This window comes from Schistocerca piceifrons, chromosome 7, assembly GCF_021461385.2.
Source record: "Schistocerca piceifrons isolate TAMUIC-IGC-003096 chromosome 7, iqSchPice1.1, whole genome shotgun sequence".
Classification (NCBI taxonomy): domain Eukaryota; kingdom Metazoa; phylum Arthropoda; class Insecta; order Orthoptera; family Acrididae; genus Schistocerca; species Schistocerca piceifrons.
In genome coordinates this window covers 153,946,540-153,965,975 of record NC_060144.1, presented here as the reverse complement: position 1 = coordinate 153,965,975, position 19,436 = coordinate 153,946,540, and the positions used below count along the sequence as shown (strand labels likewise).

General features: G+C 43.4%; 1 protein-coding gene across 1 annotated transcript in view; it reads right to left on the bottom strand.

The window, feature by feature from the left end:
• Positions 1 to 19,436, bottom strand: part of LOC124804933 (probable cytochrome P450 6a20) — a 118,026-nt gene that overhangs the window by 77,325 nt on the left and 21,265 nt on the right. Inside the window, exon 3 of the mRNA XM_047265311.1 lies at positions 69 to 257. Coding sequence (XP_047121267.1) covers positions 69 to 257 — 189 coding nt within the window. The remainder of the gene's footprint in view (positions 1 to 68; positions 258 to 19,436) is intronic.

The window sequence follows — 19,436 nt, the reverse complement described above, 5'->3', positions numbered from 1 at the left end:
CTTCTCCACGAAACAGTCTAATTTAAAAGATTTTCAGTTAAACGTATTATTTTGTAGGCGATACTTACTTTTCACCTTTCAGAAAGAATGGATTCCTCGCGAACAACGGGTCGAGGTTCTCGTCGACGCGGGCACTGTTGTCGTGGAAGGATGGGAAGTCCCTGACGAGCATCGTCCTCGCCAGATCAGCATCCCTCACGAGCAGCAGCGGATCCCGCAAGCGGTAGAAGCCGCAGAACGGCTGGCCTTCCATCTGGCTGTAGCAAACAAAAGGCTTCCCACTTCAGTTACCTGGTGTTCTACTTGCTATACGGTCACTTGACCCTGTAGTGGAACAACGAAGTGATGTGAACACAGGATCACCCAGTGGTTCTCAGTGTATATATAAATGGTGAGGTCTCATCCACTGCCACGCATTATACATGTAGCAGGAGATTGCTTGACCCGACAGCGTCTGACTAGGAACGTACAAGGAAACAGATGTAATCTAATGGTGTGTCTCCCACGAAACTAAAGTCCGTCCGTGCAGGCCTCGGAAGCGTCAACGGAACCGACCAAGAGTCATGTCATCCTCAGCCAACTGTCTTGATCGGATGCAGATGTGGAGGGATATGGTGTCAGCACATCGCACTCTCGGCCGTTATCACCTTTATATACGATACTGCAGCGCCTGCGTTGTTCAGAAACGCGATGCAATGTTCTTCCGGACGTGCATGCATGTCCACAGGAGCAGACACTGCTGCGACTACAGCCACTATGAAATACATTAAATGCATTCGCAGCTGCGCATAGGGACAACCATCAGCAGTGTAACGGAATGACGACCGAAAATTTGTCCCGGACGAGGACTCTGAACACGGATTTTCCCCTTACCGCAAACGGTCGCCTTATGATTAGGCTACCGTGCACGCTTCACGACCTGACCCGAAATTCGTCAACAAAGCGTCTACAGCCTGCACTTATAAATCCATTATGTATATTCCAGTACAGGGGAGACATTTTATTTGAAAGTCGCTTGCCCGATGTCGGTGGATCAATATGGTATTGCAGTGCCTGCGTTGTTCGGAAGTGCGCTGCAATGTTCTTTCGGACATACATTCATGCTCATAAATTAAGGATAATGCTGATACATAGTGAAACAACGCTCTGATGGCGGTTTTCGGGCTTAAATCACCTCGGGATATGACCATACGGTGCATCTGACCATCGGTCGTCGCATGCTGGCGCTGGCAGCAGTCCACATACGCAGAGGTGTGTTGGTGCATGTCAGAGTACAGTGCACCGAATAAGTGTGCAGACGTTTTCAGACGTGCTTATGGTGACTGTGTGTTGAAAATGGCTCAAAGAACACTTATTGATGACGTTATGATGGGTAGATTACTAGGGCGACTGGAGGCCTGTCAAACACAGCAGGTCGTTGCATGGGCCTTCCGTGTGCCACAAAGTGTGATCTCAAGATTATGGCAACGATTCCAGCAGACAGGAAACGTGTTCAGGCGCTACAGTACGGGACGTCCACAGTGTACAACACCACAAGAAGACCGATATCTCACCATCAGTGCCTGCAGACAGCCACGGAGTATTACAGGTAGCCTTGCTCGGGACCTTACCGCAGCCACTGTAACAGTTGTCTCCAGACACACAGTCTAAAGATGACTGAACAGACATTATTCGCCCGGAGACCTGCAAGGTGCATTCCACTGACTCCTGGTCGCAGGAGAGCCAGTAAAGCCTGGTGTCAAGAACACAGTACATGGTCATTGGAACAGTGGTCCCGGGTTATGTTCACGAACGAGTACAGCTGTATTCTGAACAGTGATTCTTGCCGGTTTTTCATTTGGCGTGAACCAGGAACGAGATACCAACCCCTTAATGGCCTTGAAAGGGTCCCGTATGGATGTCGTGGTTTGATGGTGTGGGGTGGGATTATGATTGGTGCACGTACACCCCTGCATGTCTTTGACAGAGAAACTGTATCAGGTCAGGTGTATCGGGACGTCATTTTGCACCAGTATGTCCGCCTTTTCAAGGGTGCAGTGGGTACCACCTTCTTCCTGATCGAGCTGCCACCATGGATGTGTACCTTGAAACAGGAAATATCGGGCGAATGGAGTGGCCTGCCTGTTCTCCAGACCTAAACTCCATCGAGCGCGTCTGGGATGCTCTCGATCGACGTATCGCTGCATGTCTTCAAACCCCAACGACGCTTCAGGAGCTGCGACAGGCACTGGTGCAAGAATGGGAGGCTATACCCCAGCAGCTGCTCGACCACCTGATCCAGAGTATGCCAACCCGTTGTGCGGCCTGTGCACGTGTGCATGGTGATCATATCCCATACTGATGTCGGGGTACATGCGCAGGAAACAGTGGCGTTTTGTAGCACATGTGTTCCAGAACGGTTTTCTCAACTATTACCAATACCGTGGACTTACAGATCTGTGTCGAGTGTGTTCCTTATGTGCCTATGCTATTAGCGCTAGTTTTGAGTAGTGCCACGTTGTGTGGCACCACATTCTGCAGTTATCCTTCATTCATGAACATGAGTGTACATGCATGTCTGAAGGAACAGCCACTGCGGCGTCTGCACACGGTATGAACCACATTAAATGTATTCGCAGTTGCGAACACGAACAACCATCAGCTGTATACGGGAATGACAGACAGTCAACATTTGTGCAGTGACTCGCGCACGGATAGCTAACGCAGTTAAGGCGACCGCTCGCGTTAAGAGGGAAATCCGAGTTTGAGACCCGGTCCGGCGCAAATTTTCATTGTCGTCATTCCACTATTCAGCTGATGATTGTCCATATTTGCAACAACAAATGCATTTCATGTATTTCGTAACGACGTTAGATGCCGCAGTGCCTATTCCTTAGGATTTGCATGTCAGAAAGAACATGGCATCGTACTTCTGAACAACACCAGCACTGCAATATCGTATTTATTCGACGACACCGGGCAAGTCACTTCCATTTAAAATATCTCTCCTGTACCTGAAAATACATAGTGGATGTACAAGTGCATGTTACAGACACATGGTTGACTACGAATGGAGGTTTGGGTCATGCCGTAAAGCGTGCCCTGGTACCCTAGCAGTAAAGCAACGCCCGCGATAAACAGGAAGTCCGGGTTCGAGTTTCGGTTGGTTCGCCACAGATTTTCACTGTCGTCATTCGACTGACGGCTGTCCATATTCGCAACTGCGAATATGTTTCATGTTGTCACCGATGGTGCTCAACTTTGGTGATCTGACGGGAAGCGGTGTATCGACCTGCGACTAATTACCAGGCCTACTTTCACTTTTAGCTAACAGTCTAGCCCCAACAGATGCCACTGCCATCATACATCCGGCCCCGCCCCATACCCCACATTCAAGCAATTCGGAAGGCTCTGGTGTCGAACACCTAGATGACAATTTTCTTAAATTTTGTGCTACTTAAGCGATATTTCGCAGTGCAAATATCTATATGCAGCTAACGAGGATAACACGGCAAGTGCCATAACCCGATTTGCCAGACACTTCGCTCAGTGGAAGAGGGATTAAAACAAGTGAACGTGTATCTCGGCTTATTCGTAGATACTCGACCGTTTCTGAGGAAACGACAATCGAAGTTTTCGAGGTGTTTTCGGGGTACATCATGTAGTCTTCGACGCTCGATAAGCTCAGGGGCTCTCTGCCCCATATTCGCCGCTGTCGACACCGACATGCACCGTTTCGTTTGTGATATGGCTGCCCACTGTTGGTTCCTCACACGCCGCCTGTTGGCATCGTTGTTATGACGGACGCCTCAGTCCGTAGAGCCCACCGAACCGACTCATCCTGACATCACTTACTACCCCGCTACTCGACATAATGCCACGGTGTAGGTTAAACGCATGCCGTTGTCACACTTTTTTAGTGAGAGTTTTTTTAATTTTTGGCACTATTCTAACGAGCAACTACACGGTTTTACAGTGCGAGGTGTTGTACGATTCTCTCTTTGCGATTAGTTGGAGTCGTTGTTAACGCATCCTCCAGCGCATTGGGGTACACTAGGTGTGAAAAGAGATTGAAGGTATGGCACAGGATGGACCGATGTGAGACATCAACAGTAATTACAGAGTATTTCATCCTAGATGAACGAGAAGACGACCTTGCTTCTACGGACACCACCGGAAAAAATATAATTAAATTTAAATAATTAAATTAAATAAAAGGAAATACTGTACCCTTTCCCTTATTCCTCCTTCTTCTACAGAACGATCGAAGGCTTGTTTCGTTTCTCTTCGCGAGCGGAACTTAAAGTGCTGGCAAAAATCTGTCCTCGTTAGCTTTTAGGGTGAAAGTGACGGTGGTATTAGATATCGTTTTTGTTTGTAGGTTACATTTTTGGGGTACTATGGGTGATAGAAGCAAACTTTTGAAGTGGAAGTGGTCTAGTGGGAAAAAAAGTTACAAAAAAAAGTTGTTAGAGTCGCGGCTTCTTAGTTTTGTGCCCAGTGTTCGAAATTCGATCAGTACTTTAATTTTTGTTTTTCATTTATATATCCATATGTGCAGAAGAATACTACACAAATCTTTTCCACTGCATATTGGTATAATGTCGTTCTTATACATGTGCTAACTCCAGAATGAGATTTTCATTCTGCAGCGGAGTGTGCGCTGATATGAAACTTCCTGGCAGATTAAAACTGCCAGGAAGTTTCATATCAGCGCACACTCCGCTCCAGAGTGAAAATCTCATTCTGGAAACATCCCCCAGGCTGTGGCTAAGCCATGTCTCCGCTATATCCTTTCTTTCAGGAGTGATAGTTCTGCAAGGTTCGCAGGAGAGCTTCTGTAAAGTTTGGAAGGTAGGAGACGAGATACTGGCAGAAGTAAAGCTGTGAGTACCGGGCGTGAGTCGTGCTTCGGTAGCTCAGATGGTAGAGCACTTGCCCGCGAAAGGCAAAGGTCCCGAGTTCGAGTCTCGGTCGGGCACACAGTTTTAATCTGCCAGGAAGTTTCATGTGCTAACTGTTTGACAGATGAATGACTTAAACAAAAGTACAAGAGAATTATCTGAAATTATTTTCGGTGAAATTCCTGTGTGTACCTATACTCATAATCAATTGCAAGCGCCAGTTATCGGAAAAGTGATTCGTTATGCTTGGTCCGGCGCGAAATTATTGCCAACGCGCGAAGTCTTCACCAGTGTTAACGACGTTTGTTTCCCGAGAGAGATTCATATGACGAAATGTCACTGTGATAAACCTATTTGGCGCAATCCTCGTGGTTTCCGTAATATCTCTGTTTCGAAGGAAATGCATCAAATCTTCCTGAAGAATAAATATATGAATAAAATATAATAAATATAAATAAATAAAATATAAATATAAAAAATAAATGAGAATTGATGTGAGAATGAAATATCGAAATACGGGAATTTAAAAAGACTGTAACCATTCAGTATACCATATACACACACACACACATATATTATATAATAAATATGTGACACATACCCCCCCCCCCCCCCATGAAAAATGGACCTTGCCGTTGGTGGGGAGGCTTGCGTGCCTCAGCGATACAGATAGCCGTACCGTAGGTGCAACCACAACGGAGGGGTATCTGTTGAGAGGCCAGACAAACGTGTGGTTCCTGAAGAGGGGCAGCAGCCTTTTCAGTAGTTGCAAGGGCAACAGTCTGGATGATTGACTGATCTGGCCTTGTAACAATAACCAAAACGGCCTTGCTGTGCAGGTACTGCGAACGGCTGAAAGCAAGGGGAAACTACAGCCGTAATTTTTCCCGAGGGCATGCAGCTTTACTGTATGGTTAAATGATGATGGCGTCCTCTTGGGTAAAATATTCCGGAGGTAAAATAGTCCCCCATTCGGATCTCCGGGCGGGGACTACTCAAGAGGATGTCGTTAGCAGGAGAAAGAAAACTGGCGTTCTACGGATCGGAGCGTGGAATGTCAGATCCCTTAATCGGGCAGGTAGGTTAGAAAATTTAAAAAGGGAACTGGATAGGTTGAAGTTAGATATAGTGGGAATTAGTGAAGTTCGGTGGCAGGAGGAACAAGACTTCTGGTCAGGTGACTACAGGGTTATAAACACAAAATCAAATAGGGGTAATGCAGGAGTAGGTTTAATAATGAATAGGAAAATAGGAATGCGGTTAAGCTACTACAAACAGCACAGTGAACGCATTATTGTGGCCAAGATAGATACGAAGCCCACACCTACTACAGTAGTACAAGTTTATATGCCAACTAGCTCTGCAGATGACGAAGAAATTGAAGAAATGTATGATGAAATAAAAGAAATTATTCAGATAGTGAAGGGAGACGAAAATTTAATAGTCATGGGCGAGTGTAGGAAAAGGGAGAGAAGGAAACATAGTCGGTGAATATGGATTGGGGCTAAGAAATGAAAGAGGAAGCCGCCTGGTAGAATTTTGCACAGAGCACAACATAATCATAGCTAACACTTGGTTTAAGAATCATGAAAGAAGGTTGTATACATGGAAGAACCCTGGAGATACTAAAAGGTATCAGATAGATTATATAATGGTAAGACAGAGATTTAGGAACCAGGTTTTAAATTGTAAGACATTTCCAGGGGCAGATGTGGACTCGGACCATAATCTATTGGTTATGACCTGTAGATTAAAACTGAAGAAACTGCAAAAAGGTCGGAATTTAAGGAGATGGGGCCTGGAAAAACTGAAAGAACCAGAGGTTGTACAGAGTTTCAGGGAGAGCATAAGGGAGCAATTGACAGGAATGGGGGAAAGAAATACAGTAGAAGAAGAATGGGTAGCTTTGAGGGATGAAGTAGTGAAGGCAGCAGAGGATCAAGTAGACGAGGGTTAGTAGAAATCCTTGGGTAACAGAAGAAATATTGAATTTAATTGATGAAAGGAGAAAATATAAAAATGCAGTAAATGAAGCAGGCAAAAAGGGATACAAACGTCTCAAAAATGAGATCGACAGGTAGTGCAAAATGGCTAAGCAGGGATGACTAGAGGACAAATGTAAGGATGTAGAGGCTTATCTCACTAGGGGTAAGATAGATACTGCCTACAGGAAAATTAAAGAGACCTTTGGAGATAAGAGAACGACTTGTATGAATATCAAGAGGTCAGATGGAAACCCAGTTCTAAGCAAAGAAGGGAATGCAGAAAGGTGGAAGGAGTATATAGAGGGTCTATACAAGGGCGATGTACTTGAGGACAATATTATGGAAATGGAAGAGGATGTAGATGAAGATGAAATGGGAGATACGATACTGCGTGAAGAGTTTGACAGAGCACTGAAAGACCTGAGTCGAAACAAGGCCCCCGGAGTAGACAACATTCCATTGGAACTACTGACGGCCTTGGGAGAGCCAGTCCTGACAAAACTCTACCATCTGGTGAGCAAGATGTATGAAACAGGCGAAATACCCTCAGACTTCAAGAAGAATATAATAATTCCAATCCCAAAGAAAGCAGGTGTTGACAGATGTGAAAATTACCGAACTATCAGTTTAATAAGTCACAGCTGCAAAATACTAACACTAATTCTTTACAGACGAATGGAAAAACTAGTAGAAGCCAACCTCGGGGAAGATCAGTTTGGATTCCGTAGAAACACTGGAACACGTGAGGCAATACTGACCTTACAACGTATCTTAGAAGAAAGATTAAGGAAAGGCAAACCTACGTTTCTAGCACTTGTAGACTTAGAGAAAGCTTTTGACAATGTTGACTGGAATACTCTCTTTCAAATTCTAAAGGTGGCAGGGGTAAAATACAGGGAGCGAAAGGCTATTTACAATTTGTACAGAAACCAGATGGCAGTTATAAGAGTCGAGGGGTATGAAAGGGAAGCAGTGGTTGGGAAGGGAGTAAGACAAGGTTGTAGCCTCTCCCCGATGTTGTTCAATCTGTATATTGAGCAAGCAGTAAAGGAAACAAAAGAAAAATTCGGAGTAGGTATTAAAATCCATGGAGAAGAAATAAAAACTTTGAGGTTCGCTGATGACATTGTAATTCTGTCAGAGACAGCAAAGGACTTGGAGGAGCAGTTGAAAGGAATGGACAGTGTCTTGAAAGGAGGATATAAGATGAACATAAACAAAAGCAAAACGAAGATAATGGAATGTAGTCGAATTAAGTCGGGTGATGCTGAGGGAATTAGATTAGGAAATGAGACACTTAAAGTAGTAAAGGAGTTTTGCTATTTGGGGAGCAAAATAACTGATGATGGTCGAAGTAGAGAGGATATAAAATGTAGACTGACAATGGCAAGGAAAGCTTTTCTGAAGAAGAAAAATTTGTTAACATCGAGTATAGATTTAAGTGTCAGGAAGTCATTCCTGAAAGTATTTGTATGGAGTGTAGCCATGTATGGAAGTGAAACATGGACGATAAATAGTTTCGACAAGAAGAGAATAGAAGCTTTCGAAATGTGGTGCTACAGAAGAATGCTGAAGATTAGATGGGTAGATCACATAACTAATGAGGAAGTATTGAATAGGATTGGGGAGAAGAGAAGTTTGTGGCACAACTTGACCAGAAGACGGGATCGGTTGGTAGGACATGTTCTGAGGCATCAAGGGATCACCAATTTAGTATTGGAGGGCAGCGTGGAGGGTAAAAATTGTAGAGGGAGACCAAGAGATGAATACACTAAGCAGATTCAGAAGGATGTAGATTGCAGTAGGTACTGGGAGATGAAGAAGCTTGCACAGGATAGAGTAGCATGGAGAGCTGCATCAAACCAGTGTCAGGACTGAAGACCACAACAACAACAACTGTGAAATCCAGTTATAATTTTACAATTAATATGACGACCTTGTATCATTCGTGCAGTAACCCTCTATGAACATGGGTAGATAAATGAAAACAATGAAAACAATTTTTTTTAAAACAATCAGATTTCGTTCATGGGGCGAAAAATCAAGAAGCCATTACGTTAACCACTACGCCACCATTTCGCGTGAAGATACTGCGCGGTAAGAGCCACGTAAATGACCACGAAAATAGCTCGAAAACTTTGACTATCGATTTTTCAGAAACGGTCGAGTATCTACGGATAAGCGTAGACATGTGTACGCTTATTTCGATCTCTCTTCCACTGAGCAAAGTTCCTGGGAAATCGAGGGTCGGCACTTGCCTTATTCTCTTCGTAGGTGCAACTATCATATCCATCCATCTGTCCTAAGGTTTTGGTTCAAACCCCATCATGTGTAGTACACTTAAATGTCGACCGATTTGAATGAAAGTTAGCCGGGCATCTGCACCACCACCCCCACGGCCTGTGGCCTCCATAAAGCTCCCGTCCCCCCCCCCCCCCCATAAGCCATCCGCATTTGAGGTCATAATGCCCTCACTGACACTGCTAGCATGGAGATTCGAGCCTGTCAGGTGTAAAAACACGAAATTTCGTCTACATGTGATTGCTATGGCATTCATGCAGTACAGGAGATACATCTATGGCGACAACTACGATTGTGTTACACCTGATCCCATGGACCAATACATGCAGCTCGATATGTAAAAAATCCCAACTTACTTTGTGACCTGACTCCAATTTATTTTTTTTTTTTTTGTCTTTTGCAAACTGCGCTTTCTTCTTATACGAAGCAAAATGCGTAGTCTTTGTTTAATCCTCCTTACATACTCCACATTCAAAGATACCAGCACTTCATGTAGCATATGACTGATAATATACAGGGTGAATCACCTAAAACTTGCACCGCAAATACTGCAGAAATGGAAATCGCTATTGATTTGCGGTTTTAACAGAATGGACTGGTAGTCAAGGGCTCGTGTTGTTAGCCAATAATCAGACTGTGAGAATACTTAGAAAGTGTATTTTCTGTGCAAATATAAACTTTTATAAATCAAATAATGCCTATTGACATTAACAAACTAAAGGTAGGTTAAATAACAACGACTATGGTGATTGCTGCAGGATTCTACCGCGAATCGTTTACGAGATATCTTATTTTGGAAAGCTTCCACACTGACACTTGTTTGTACCATTCAACCTGCGTAATTCCTCGGTAAGATGTTGTTATATTTGCCTCCCTTAGTGAACCGCGACTTGCTAGTCAGTTAGTGTGTGACAGTCCAAGCAGTAGATAGTGAGTGAACGACGGGATTTACCAATACAGAAAAAGCCTACATGCTCATGGAGTATGGAGAGCATAGGAAGAATGCAGTTCGGTCTTGTATGGCGTATGCGGAAAGATATCCCAATAGACATCAACCATCTAGGCAATTATTTATAAGTCTCTTCAACCAGTTACTTGAAAGTTGTAGTTTAACTTCTAGATAACGAAAAAAATGGATACAAGTGACGACAGAAGAAAGGGAAATTAATGTTCTTGCTGCTGTTGCAGTTACCGGGAGAGCGGTGTGCTGACCCCACGCCCCTCCTATCCGCATCCTCCACTGAGGATGACACGGCGGTCGGATACCGCAGATGTGTCATGTACCCTGTGTAGTGATGAAGCCATATTTACCAATCATGGCTCTGTAAACCGCCGAGACATGCACTATTGGTCTCTTGACAATCCCCATTGACTTCGTCGCTTGGAACATCAAAGGCCATCGAGTGTAAACGTTTGGTGTGGGATAGTGAACCATCACTTCATAGGCCCGTTTGTCATAGATGGAACACTGAACGCGCATAAGTATCGCAGCCCTCTAACAGGCCATCTTTCACGGATGCTAGAAGACGTTCCTCTGTAGACTAGGAGGAACCTGTGGTACCAACATGATGGCTGTCCAGCCCATAATGCACGAAGAGCTACAGCATGTCTTCACGAATTGTTTCCAAATCGCTGGAATGGGCGCAGAAGAACTGTACCTTGGTCGGTCCATTCCCCGGATATGATACCTGTAGACTTTTTTCCTATGGAGAAAGCTGAAAGACGCTGTTTACAAGCACATGCCAACTACACCCGATGATATGCACCGCCGTATTATTCGAGCCTGTTCAGACATCTCCACTGAAATGCTATCTCGTGTGCAGCAGTCGTTCCATACCAGATTTGAAGCGTGTATTGCCGCTGCCGGTGATCATTTCGAACACATCTTCTGATGGTCAGTTGTTTCGCTACTGCTCACAATCCACATAACTAGTGTATGCACTTGTCTTGCTTGATCTTTAGACTCTGCTAACACAGGTAATGTACAGGTGTCTGTGTGATAACTTTTCAAAATATCTCGTAAACGACTCGCACTAGAGTCCTGTAACAAATACAAGTGACATTCCAATTTACCCTTTACCCTGCTTTTATGAAACTTCCTGGCAGATTAAAACTGTGTGCCGGATCGAGACTCGAACTCAGGACCTTTCCCTTTCGCAGGCAAGTGCAAGAGGACTTGCCCGCGAAAAGCAAAGGTCCCGAGTTCGAGTCTTGGTCCGGCACAAAGTTTTAATCTCCCAGGAAGTTTCATAATGTTCTAATGTGTGTGAAATCTTATGGGACTTAACTGCTAATGTCATCAGTTCCTAAGCTTACACACTACTTAACCTACATTACCCTAAGGACAAACACACACACCCATGTCCGAGGGAGGACTCGAATCTCCGCCGGGACCAGCCGCACAGTCCATGACTGCAGCGCCTAAGACCGCTCGGCTAATCCAGCGCGAAGTTTCATATCAGCGCACTCTCCGCTGTAGAGTGAAAATTTCATTCTACCCTGCTTTTACTTTGTTAATGTCAGTGGGCATTATTCCATTTAAAAAAAGTCTATTTCTGCTCTTTCTAAGTGGTATTTCAATCCCTTTCCCTTTATGGGCTAACAGTACGAGACCCTGACTACCAATCCATTCTGTGAAAAGCGCATATCAACAGCACTTTCCATTTGCGGCGCAAGGACCCTAGAGGACAAAAACTATAGAGGAAGACAGAGGTTGGAATACATCGAGTAGATAACAGAGTACATAAGTTGCAAGTGCTACTCTAAGATGAAGAGGTTAGCACAGGAAAGGATTCGTGGCGGGCCGCATCCAACCAGTTTGAAGACTGATGACCAAGCATATATATATATATATATATATATATATATATATATATATATATATATATATATAGTCAGAAGACTGATGACCATAAATATATATGCACGTTTTTTTTTGGTCATTAGTCTTCAAACTGGTTTGATGCGGCCCGCCACGAATTACTTTCCTGAGCTAACCTCTTCATCTCAGAGTAGCACTGGCAACCTACGTCCTCAATTATTTACTCGATGTGTCCCAATCTCTGTCTTCCTCTACAGTTTTTGTCCTCTACAGCTCCCGCCAGTACCATGGAAGTCATTCCCTCATGTCTTAACAGATGTCCTATAATCCTGTCCCTTCTCCTTATCAGTGATATCCACATACTCCTTTCCTCTCCGATTCTGCGCAGAACCTCCTCATTCCATACCTTATCAGTGCACCTAATTTTCAACATTCATCTGTAGCACCACATCTCAAATGCTTCGATTCTCTTCTGTTCTGGTTTTCCCAAAGTCATTGTTTCACTACAACACAATTCTCTACTCCAGACGTACATTCTCAGAAATTTCTTCCTCAAATTAAGGGCAATATTTGATATTAGTAGACGTCTCTTGGCCAGGAATGCCCTTTTTGCCATTGCCAGTCTGCTTTTGATGTCCTCCTTGCTCCGTCCGTCATCGGTTATCTTACTGCCGAGGTAGCAGAACTCCTTATCTTCATCTACTTCGTGACCATCGATACTGATGTTAAGTTTCTCGCTGTTCTCATTTCTACTACTACTAATTACCTTCGTCTTTCTCCGACTTACTCTCAATCCATACTCCGTACTCATTAGACTGTTCATTCCGTTCAGCAAATCATGTAATTCTTCTTCACTTTCACTCAGGATAGCAATGTCATCAGCGAATAGTGTCACTGATATCTTTTCACCTTGAATTTTAATTCCACTCCTGAACCTTACTTTTATTTCCATCATTGCTTCCTCGACGTACAGATTGAACAGTAGAGGCGAAAGGCTACATCATTGTCTTACACCATTTTTAATACAAGCACTTCGTTCTTGGTCGTCCACTCTTACTATTCCCTCTTGACTGTTGTACATATTGTGTATGACCCGCCTCTCCTTGTAGCTTACTCCTACTTTTTTCAGAATTTCGAACATCTTGCACCATTTTACTAGCTCGACAAATCCTATGAACGTGTTTTGATTTTACTTATGTCTTGCTTCCACTATTAACCGCAACGTCAGAACTACCTCTCTCGTGCCTTTAGCTTTCCTAAAGGCAAAGTGATCGTCATCTAGCGCATGCTCCATTTTCTTTTCTATTCTACTATATATTATTCTTATAAGCAACTTTGATGCATGAGCTGATAAGCTGATTGTGCGATAATTCTCGCACTTGTCAGCTCTTGCCGTTTTCGGAATTGTGTGGATGATGCTTTTCCGAAAGTCATATGGTATGTCGCCTGACTCATAAATTCTGCACACCAAAGTGAATAGTCGTTTTGTTGCCACTTCCCCAAATGATTTTAGAAATTCTAATGAAATGTTATCTATCCCTTCTGCCTTATTTGATCTTAAGTCCTCCAAAGCTCTTTAAAATTCTAATTCTAATACTGGATCCCCGATCTCTTCTAAATCAACTCCTGTTTCTTCTTCTATCACATCAGACACATCTTTCCCCTCATAGAGGTTTTCAATGTATTCTTTCCACCTATTCGCTCTCTCCACTGCATTCAACAGTGGAATTCCCGCTGCACTCTTAACGTTATCACCTTTGCTTTTGATGTCACCGAAGGTTGTTTTGACTTTCCTCTATGTTGAGTCTGTCCTTCCGACTGTCATTTCTTTTTCTATGTCTTCACATTTTTCCTGCAACCATTTCGTCTTAGCTTCCCTGCACTTCCTATTTATTTAATTCCTCAGCTACTTGTGTTTCTGTATTCCTGAGTTTCCCGGAACATTTTTGTTCTTCCTCCTTTCATTGATCAATTGAAGTATTTCTTCTGTTACCCATGGTTTCTTCGGGGTTATCTTCTTTGTAGTTATGTTTTCCTTCCAACTTCTGTGATGGCCCTTTTTAGAGATGTTCATTCTTCTTCAACTGTACTGCCTACTGAGCTATTCCTTATTGCTGTATCTATAGCCTTGGAGAACTTCAACTGTATCTCGTTATTCCTTAGTACTTCCGTATACCACTTCTGTCGTATTGATTCCTCTTGACTAATGACTTAAACTTCAGCCTACTCTTCATCACTACTATATTGTGATCTGAGTCTGTATCTGCTCCTGGGTATGCCTAGCAATCCAGTATCTGATTTCGGAACCTCCGTCTGACCGTGATGTATTCTAGTCGAAATCTTCCCGTATCACGTGCCCTTTTCCAAGTATACGTCCTCCTCTTGTGATTCTTGAACAGAGTATTGGCTATTACTAACTGAAACTTGTTACAGAACTCAATTAGTTTTTTTCCTCTCTCATTCCCCGACCCAAGCCCTTATTCTCCTGTAACCTTTTCTTCTACTCCTTCTCCTACAACTGCGTTCCATTCCCCCATGACTATTAGATTTTCATCCCCTTTTACATACAGTATTATCCTTTCAATATTCTCGTACACTTTCTCTATCTCTTCATCTTCAGCTTGCAGCGTCGGCATGTATACCGGAACTATCTTTGTCGGCGTTGGTTTGCTGTCGATTCTGATAAGAACAACCCTGTCACTGAACTGTTCACAGTAACACTCTCTCTGCCCTACCTCCCTATTCACCACGAATCCTACTCCCGTTATATCATTTTCTGCTTCTGTTGATATTACCCTATACTCATCTGACCAGAAATGCTTGTCTTCTTTGCACTTCACTTTACTGACCCCTATCTAGATTGAGTCTTTGCATTTCCGTTTTCAAATTTTCTAGTTTCCCTACCACGTTCAAACTTCTGACATTCCACGCCTCGACTCGTAGAACGTTATCCTTTCGTTGATTATTCAATATTTTTCTCATTGTAACCTCCCCCTTGGCAGTCCCCTCCCGGAGATCCGAATATACACGCACCCAATCCTTATGCGTTCGGGGGTGACAATGCGAATCACACTTGGGGGTTTGCAGTAAGTATCGCTTTACTGCGCAATGGTGGACCTAGCTGTCTAGTCACAATTTAAGACGGAGATATCACGTATCTATACCTTGTCAAACACTTAGAACAAAGATGATACAAGTATTGTATGTTTTATATTTAAGCTGGACAAGTAAATTTTTCTCAATCCAGGATATTGTTCTCCACAATACCGTTAGATACAGGTGTTGATGAATTAGGACTGGTTCGCATGAATAATGTTATTCTTCAGGTCTCAGGAAGAAGAAACAATGTATCAAGCAGACTGAAGCCATTCGTCATTAAAGAAATTTCTCCTTTATGTGCACTTAATGTGTTACGTATACACAAAACGAAACTGAGAATGGAAAAAGGTAAAGTCAAATAATGAGAAATGGAGTACTTGAGTAATCAGTTGCTACAGTGAAAGAATACATACAGTTATTGAGAAAAGAACAGGCCATTGACTTATCCACGTACCGTTTACAAAGTTTTTTACTCACAGTTTATGAAAGAGCTTGGGTACGACTGGGAAACACAAAATGACAATATTTTCTGAAACAGCAGTGGAAAGTGGTCACAAGTTGGAGTGCTTGAAGAAAATCATGTATTCGAGGACGTTTACTCTGTCAATTAACATTCATTCCCATTTGGATCGGCTTAAAAAATATGGTTACATCGTATCGAAATGTGGTGGAGTGAACATTGCGCATCTAGCAACAGAAGAGCTGCTTACAGAGTTTAAAACTGACGAGATAACTACGTTTAAAGTTGATCTGCGGATGTTGTAAGCTTGAAGTCCTAAACAGAAATTTCGCAAAAATCTGGAGAAAGACAGTTGGCCACATACATCCAAGAAGATGTGGAATGCTTTAACAATAGCGTAAAACAGGAAATAAAAGCAAAAATTAAAATGACCGAGTGCTCTCTGCTAGAACTACAAGGAGAGCATATAACTGTTAAGGCCTTAAAAGAAATAGTTAATAGCAAAAAAATAGATATAAAATAGACTTCAAGAACATACCTTCTTTGTTTTCAATAAATTAATGGTTAGATTCGGATATAGATTTAAATTACAAGTTACAAATTGAGCAGGATGTTACTCAAAGTAGTTTGAATAACATCCTGCATCGGACAAACATATAGAAAGACTAGTTTTCTGTGTGTAAATCTACGAGTACATGTTTCAGTCAATAAGGCTTATGTACAATAATGTTTGTTTTGTTATTCGCTACCCTACTAAAAATCTTAAGCACATTATTTTGTCTGTCTTCTTGGATAATGATTCATAAGCAGTCAAATGTGGGTACCTGGGTGACGTTGAAAAACAGCCACAACTTGGTAACTGAAAGTATAGTAACCCATGTTTCTTTCCTATATAAAGAGATTGCACTGAACAATTAATATAGTATATTTTATAGCAGCTCTTAGATAGAATGCCGTTCTGCATTCATGTCTGATACGACCATAGAGCACTCAGATCCTCACCTCGTGTTTTGTACAACACTTCCATGTCTTGTCGCAACAGAACTTTTCCCACACAAGCTCAAGTAGCACATTAACTCCAATGGAGAGCCATCGACAGAAGAAGCAGTAACTTCGGGTGCGCAGAAGGGAAGTGTGTTAGTATCGTTGCTGATCATGACGTAGGTTAATGACCTCACAGACATTATTAACAGTAAAATCAGAATTTTTGTAGGTGCTGCAGTTACCAATAGTTAACTACTGTCTGAAAAGAACTGCGTAAATGTTCAGTCAGAAACGGTACATTTCCAGAGACCGGTTTCTCTTCATAATATTATGTGTATCGTGTATTGAACCGGGGACCTAGAAACGACGGAGAGACGTCGTCCCCGCCGTATCAGGTCACAGCAGTCCACCCACCCCACCGCCGCCTAACACCGAACCCAGGATTTTTGTGCGGTTCGGCCCCCAGTGGACATCCCCCCGCCCAGGAACGTCCCATACCAGACGAGAGTACCCCAAATGTTTGCGTGGTAGAGTAATTATGGTGTATGCATACGTGGAGACAACGTTTGCACAGCAATCGCCAAAGTAGTGTAATTGAGGCTGAATAAGGGGAACCAGCCCGCATTCGCCGAGGCAGATGGAAAACAACCTAAAAACCATCTACAGGCTGGCCGGCACACCGGACCTCGACACAAATCCGCCGGGCGGATTCGTGCCGGAGACCGGCACGCCTTGCTGCTCGGGAAGCAGCGCGTTAGGCCGCGCGGCTAGCTGGGCGGGCTAAATGTTGTGTACTCACTCCCCCCCATAAGTCCTAGAAGTTTGTTTTCCGGACACCCTGTATACTTTCCTTACATCATTGCTTACCCGCGTCGCCAGCAGGCGGCATTCAGTCTCGCTGTGGGTAGCGATCATAATGTTTTGACTCATCGGTATATCAAACTTAACAATAACTGTGAATAAAAATTAACCAACTGACATAGAATCAGAGTAAGTTCGTGGTAATGCAGGACACCACAAAACTGCAACATACAAACCCACGGCAGCGACATTCCCTTTCCTCGTCTGTAGGTTACAGACAAGCGTATGCTTGGGACTAACACCGTAGTTGGTGGTGTGAGAGATGAGAAAAGACAGCTTGACCGAATGGCGCCGAAACTCAATTTAGTGGCCGAACTGAGGTGCGAGGCCAGTAGCAGCCTGCCACCGTTACGTTAAACTCGGGCACGTGTAGAAAGTAGTTAATGAGCCTTCTGGTACATTCTGCGCCGGTAGAGGTGCAATGGGGACGCTGTGCAGGTAAACAATGTTGAATAGATTTATTCTAATATTAAAGAGATTGAAGTCTGCTCCAGCGAGTGTTAATTTACACACAAACGAAAGTTCGTTTGGTAGTCTTAATGACGCAACAGTTAGTGTAACGCCGAAGTTTAGAGAGAGAAAAATCACTGCCATAAACTCGCAAGGATTGGAAGGAAAACCTTCATAGACTGCTGATGGACAGTGACGATAATATCTAAACACAGGTTCGTCATCCAGAACCGATCAGCAGATGTGAACCGAAAAAATGAATATTTGTTGCACTCGAAGGAACATAATGTCACCCTAGCTGCAGCAGACAAAACTGTGCATTCGACTGGTACTATGCGCTGACGTTTGCATGACTGTGGTATATAAGGTGTCACAAACCTTTGGAGTCAAAACTATACAGGTAGCAGATGATCCCAAGAGGCAATAATAGGAAATTAATACGCCAGATACTGTGGAATATTGAATAACATGTGCGTGTGAGTACGTTTAAGTAAACTGATTTTGTTTCATCGCGCACTGCTGCCTGCTGGGCCTTGTCTTCAAAAACTCTACTCATTTGTCTGGGATGTGGTCATAATGGAGTATAGCACTCATTATCTTTCATGACTAGGGGTCTAGGGGCAACGTCTTTCATTAGTAATCATAACGTCCTAGGTCGCGTGTTCGAACCCCGTCACTGCTTAAATTTTGAATAAAAATCATCAGCAATCGCGGCCGAAGACTTCCGACATAAGAAGTCACCCTCATTCGGCCAACAACCTTGTCAAAGATGTCGAAGAAACGGACAGAGGTTCAGAGCATTCTCTTGCCATTGGGGTGGGAAACTGCTCTAAAAGGCGCAAGAATCAGCAATGATGAACGGCGTGAGGATGCAGTAGGCAATGGAAACCACTGCATTAAAGACACATAAAGCGTATCCACAAGACATGTGGCCTGTAACTGAAAAAGTGTCATGGTGACCTCTCCATTGCCAAAAGATTCCGGATTAGTGCCCCATTCAGATCTGCGGGAAGGGGCTTTCAAGGGGAAGGTTACCATGAGAAAAATATTCAACAGTCAACGAAACAATAGCGTTCTACGAATCGGGGCATGGAATGTCAGAAGTTTGAGCGTGGCAGGGAAGCTAGAAAATCTAAAAGTGGAAATGCTAAGGCCTAATGTAGATTAGTGGGTATCACTGAAGTGAAAGGGAAAGAAGACAAGGATTTCTGGTCAGATGAGCATAGGCTAATATCAACAGTAGCAGAAAATGGTATAACGAGAGTATGATTTGTTATGAATAAGCCGGCCGAAGTGGCCGTGCGGTTAAAGGCGCTGCAGTCTGGAACTGCAAGACCGCTCCGGTCGCAGGTTCGAATCCTGCCTCGGGCATGGATGTTTGTGATGTCCTTAGGTTAGTTAGGTTTAACTAGTTCTAAGTTCTAGGGGACTAATGACCTCAGCAGTTGAGTCCCATAGTGCTCAGAGCCATTTGAACCATTTTTTGTTATGAATAAGTAGGTTGTACAGAGGGTGAGTTACTGTAACCAGTTCAGTGACAGGGTTGTTCTCATTAGAATCGAGAGCGAGCCACCATCGACAATAATAGTTCA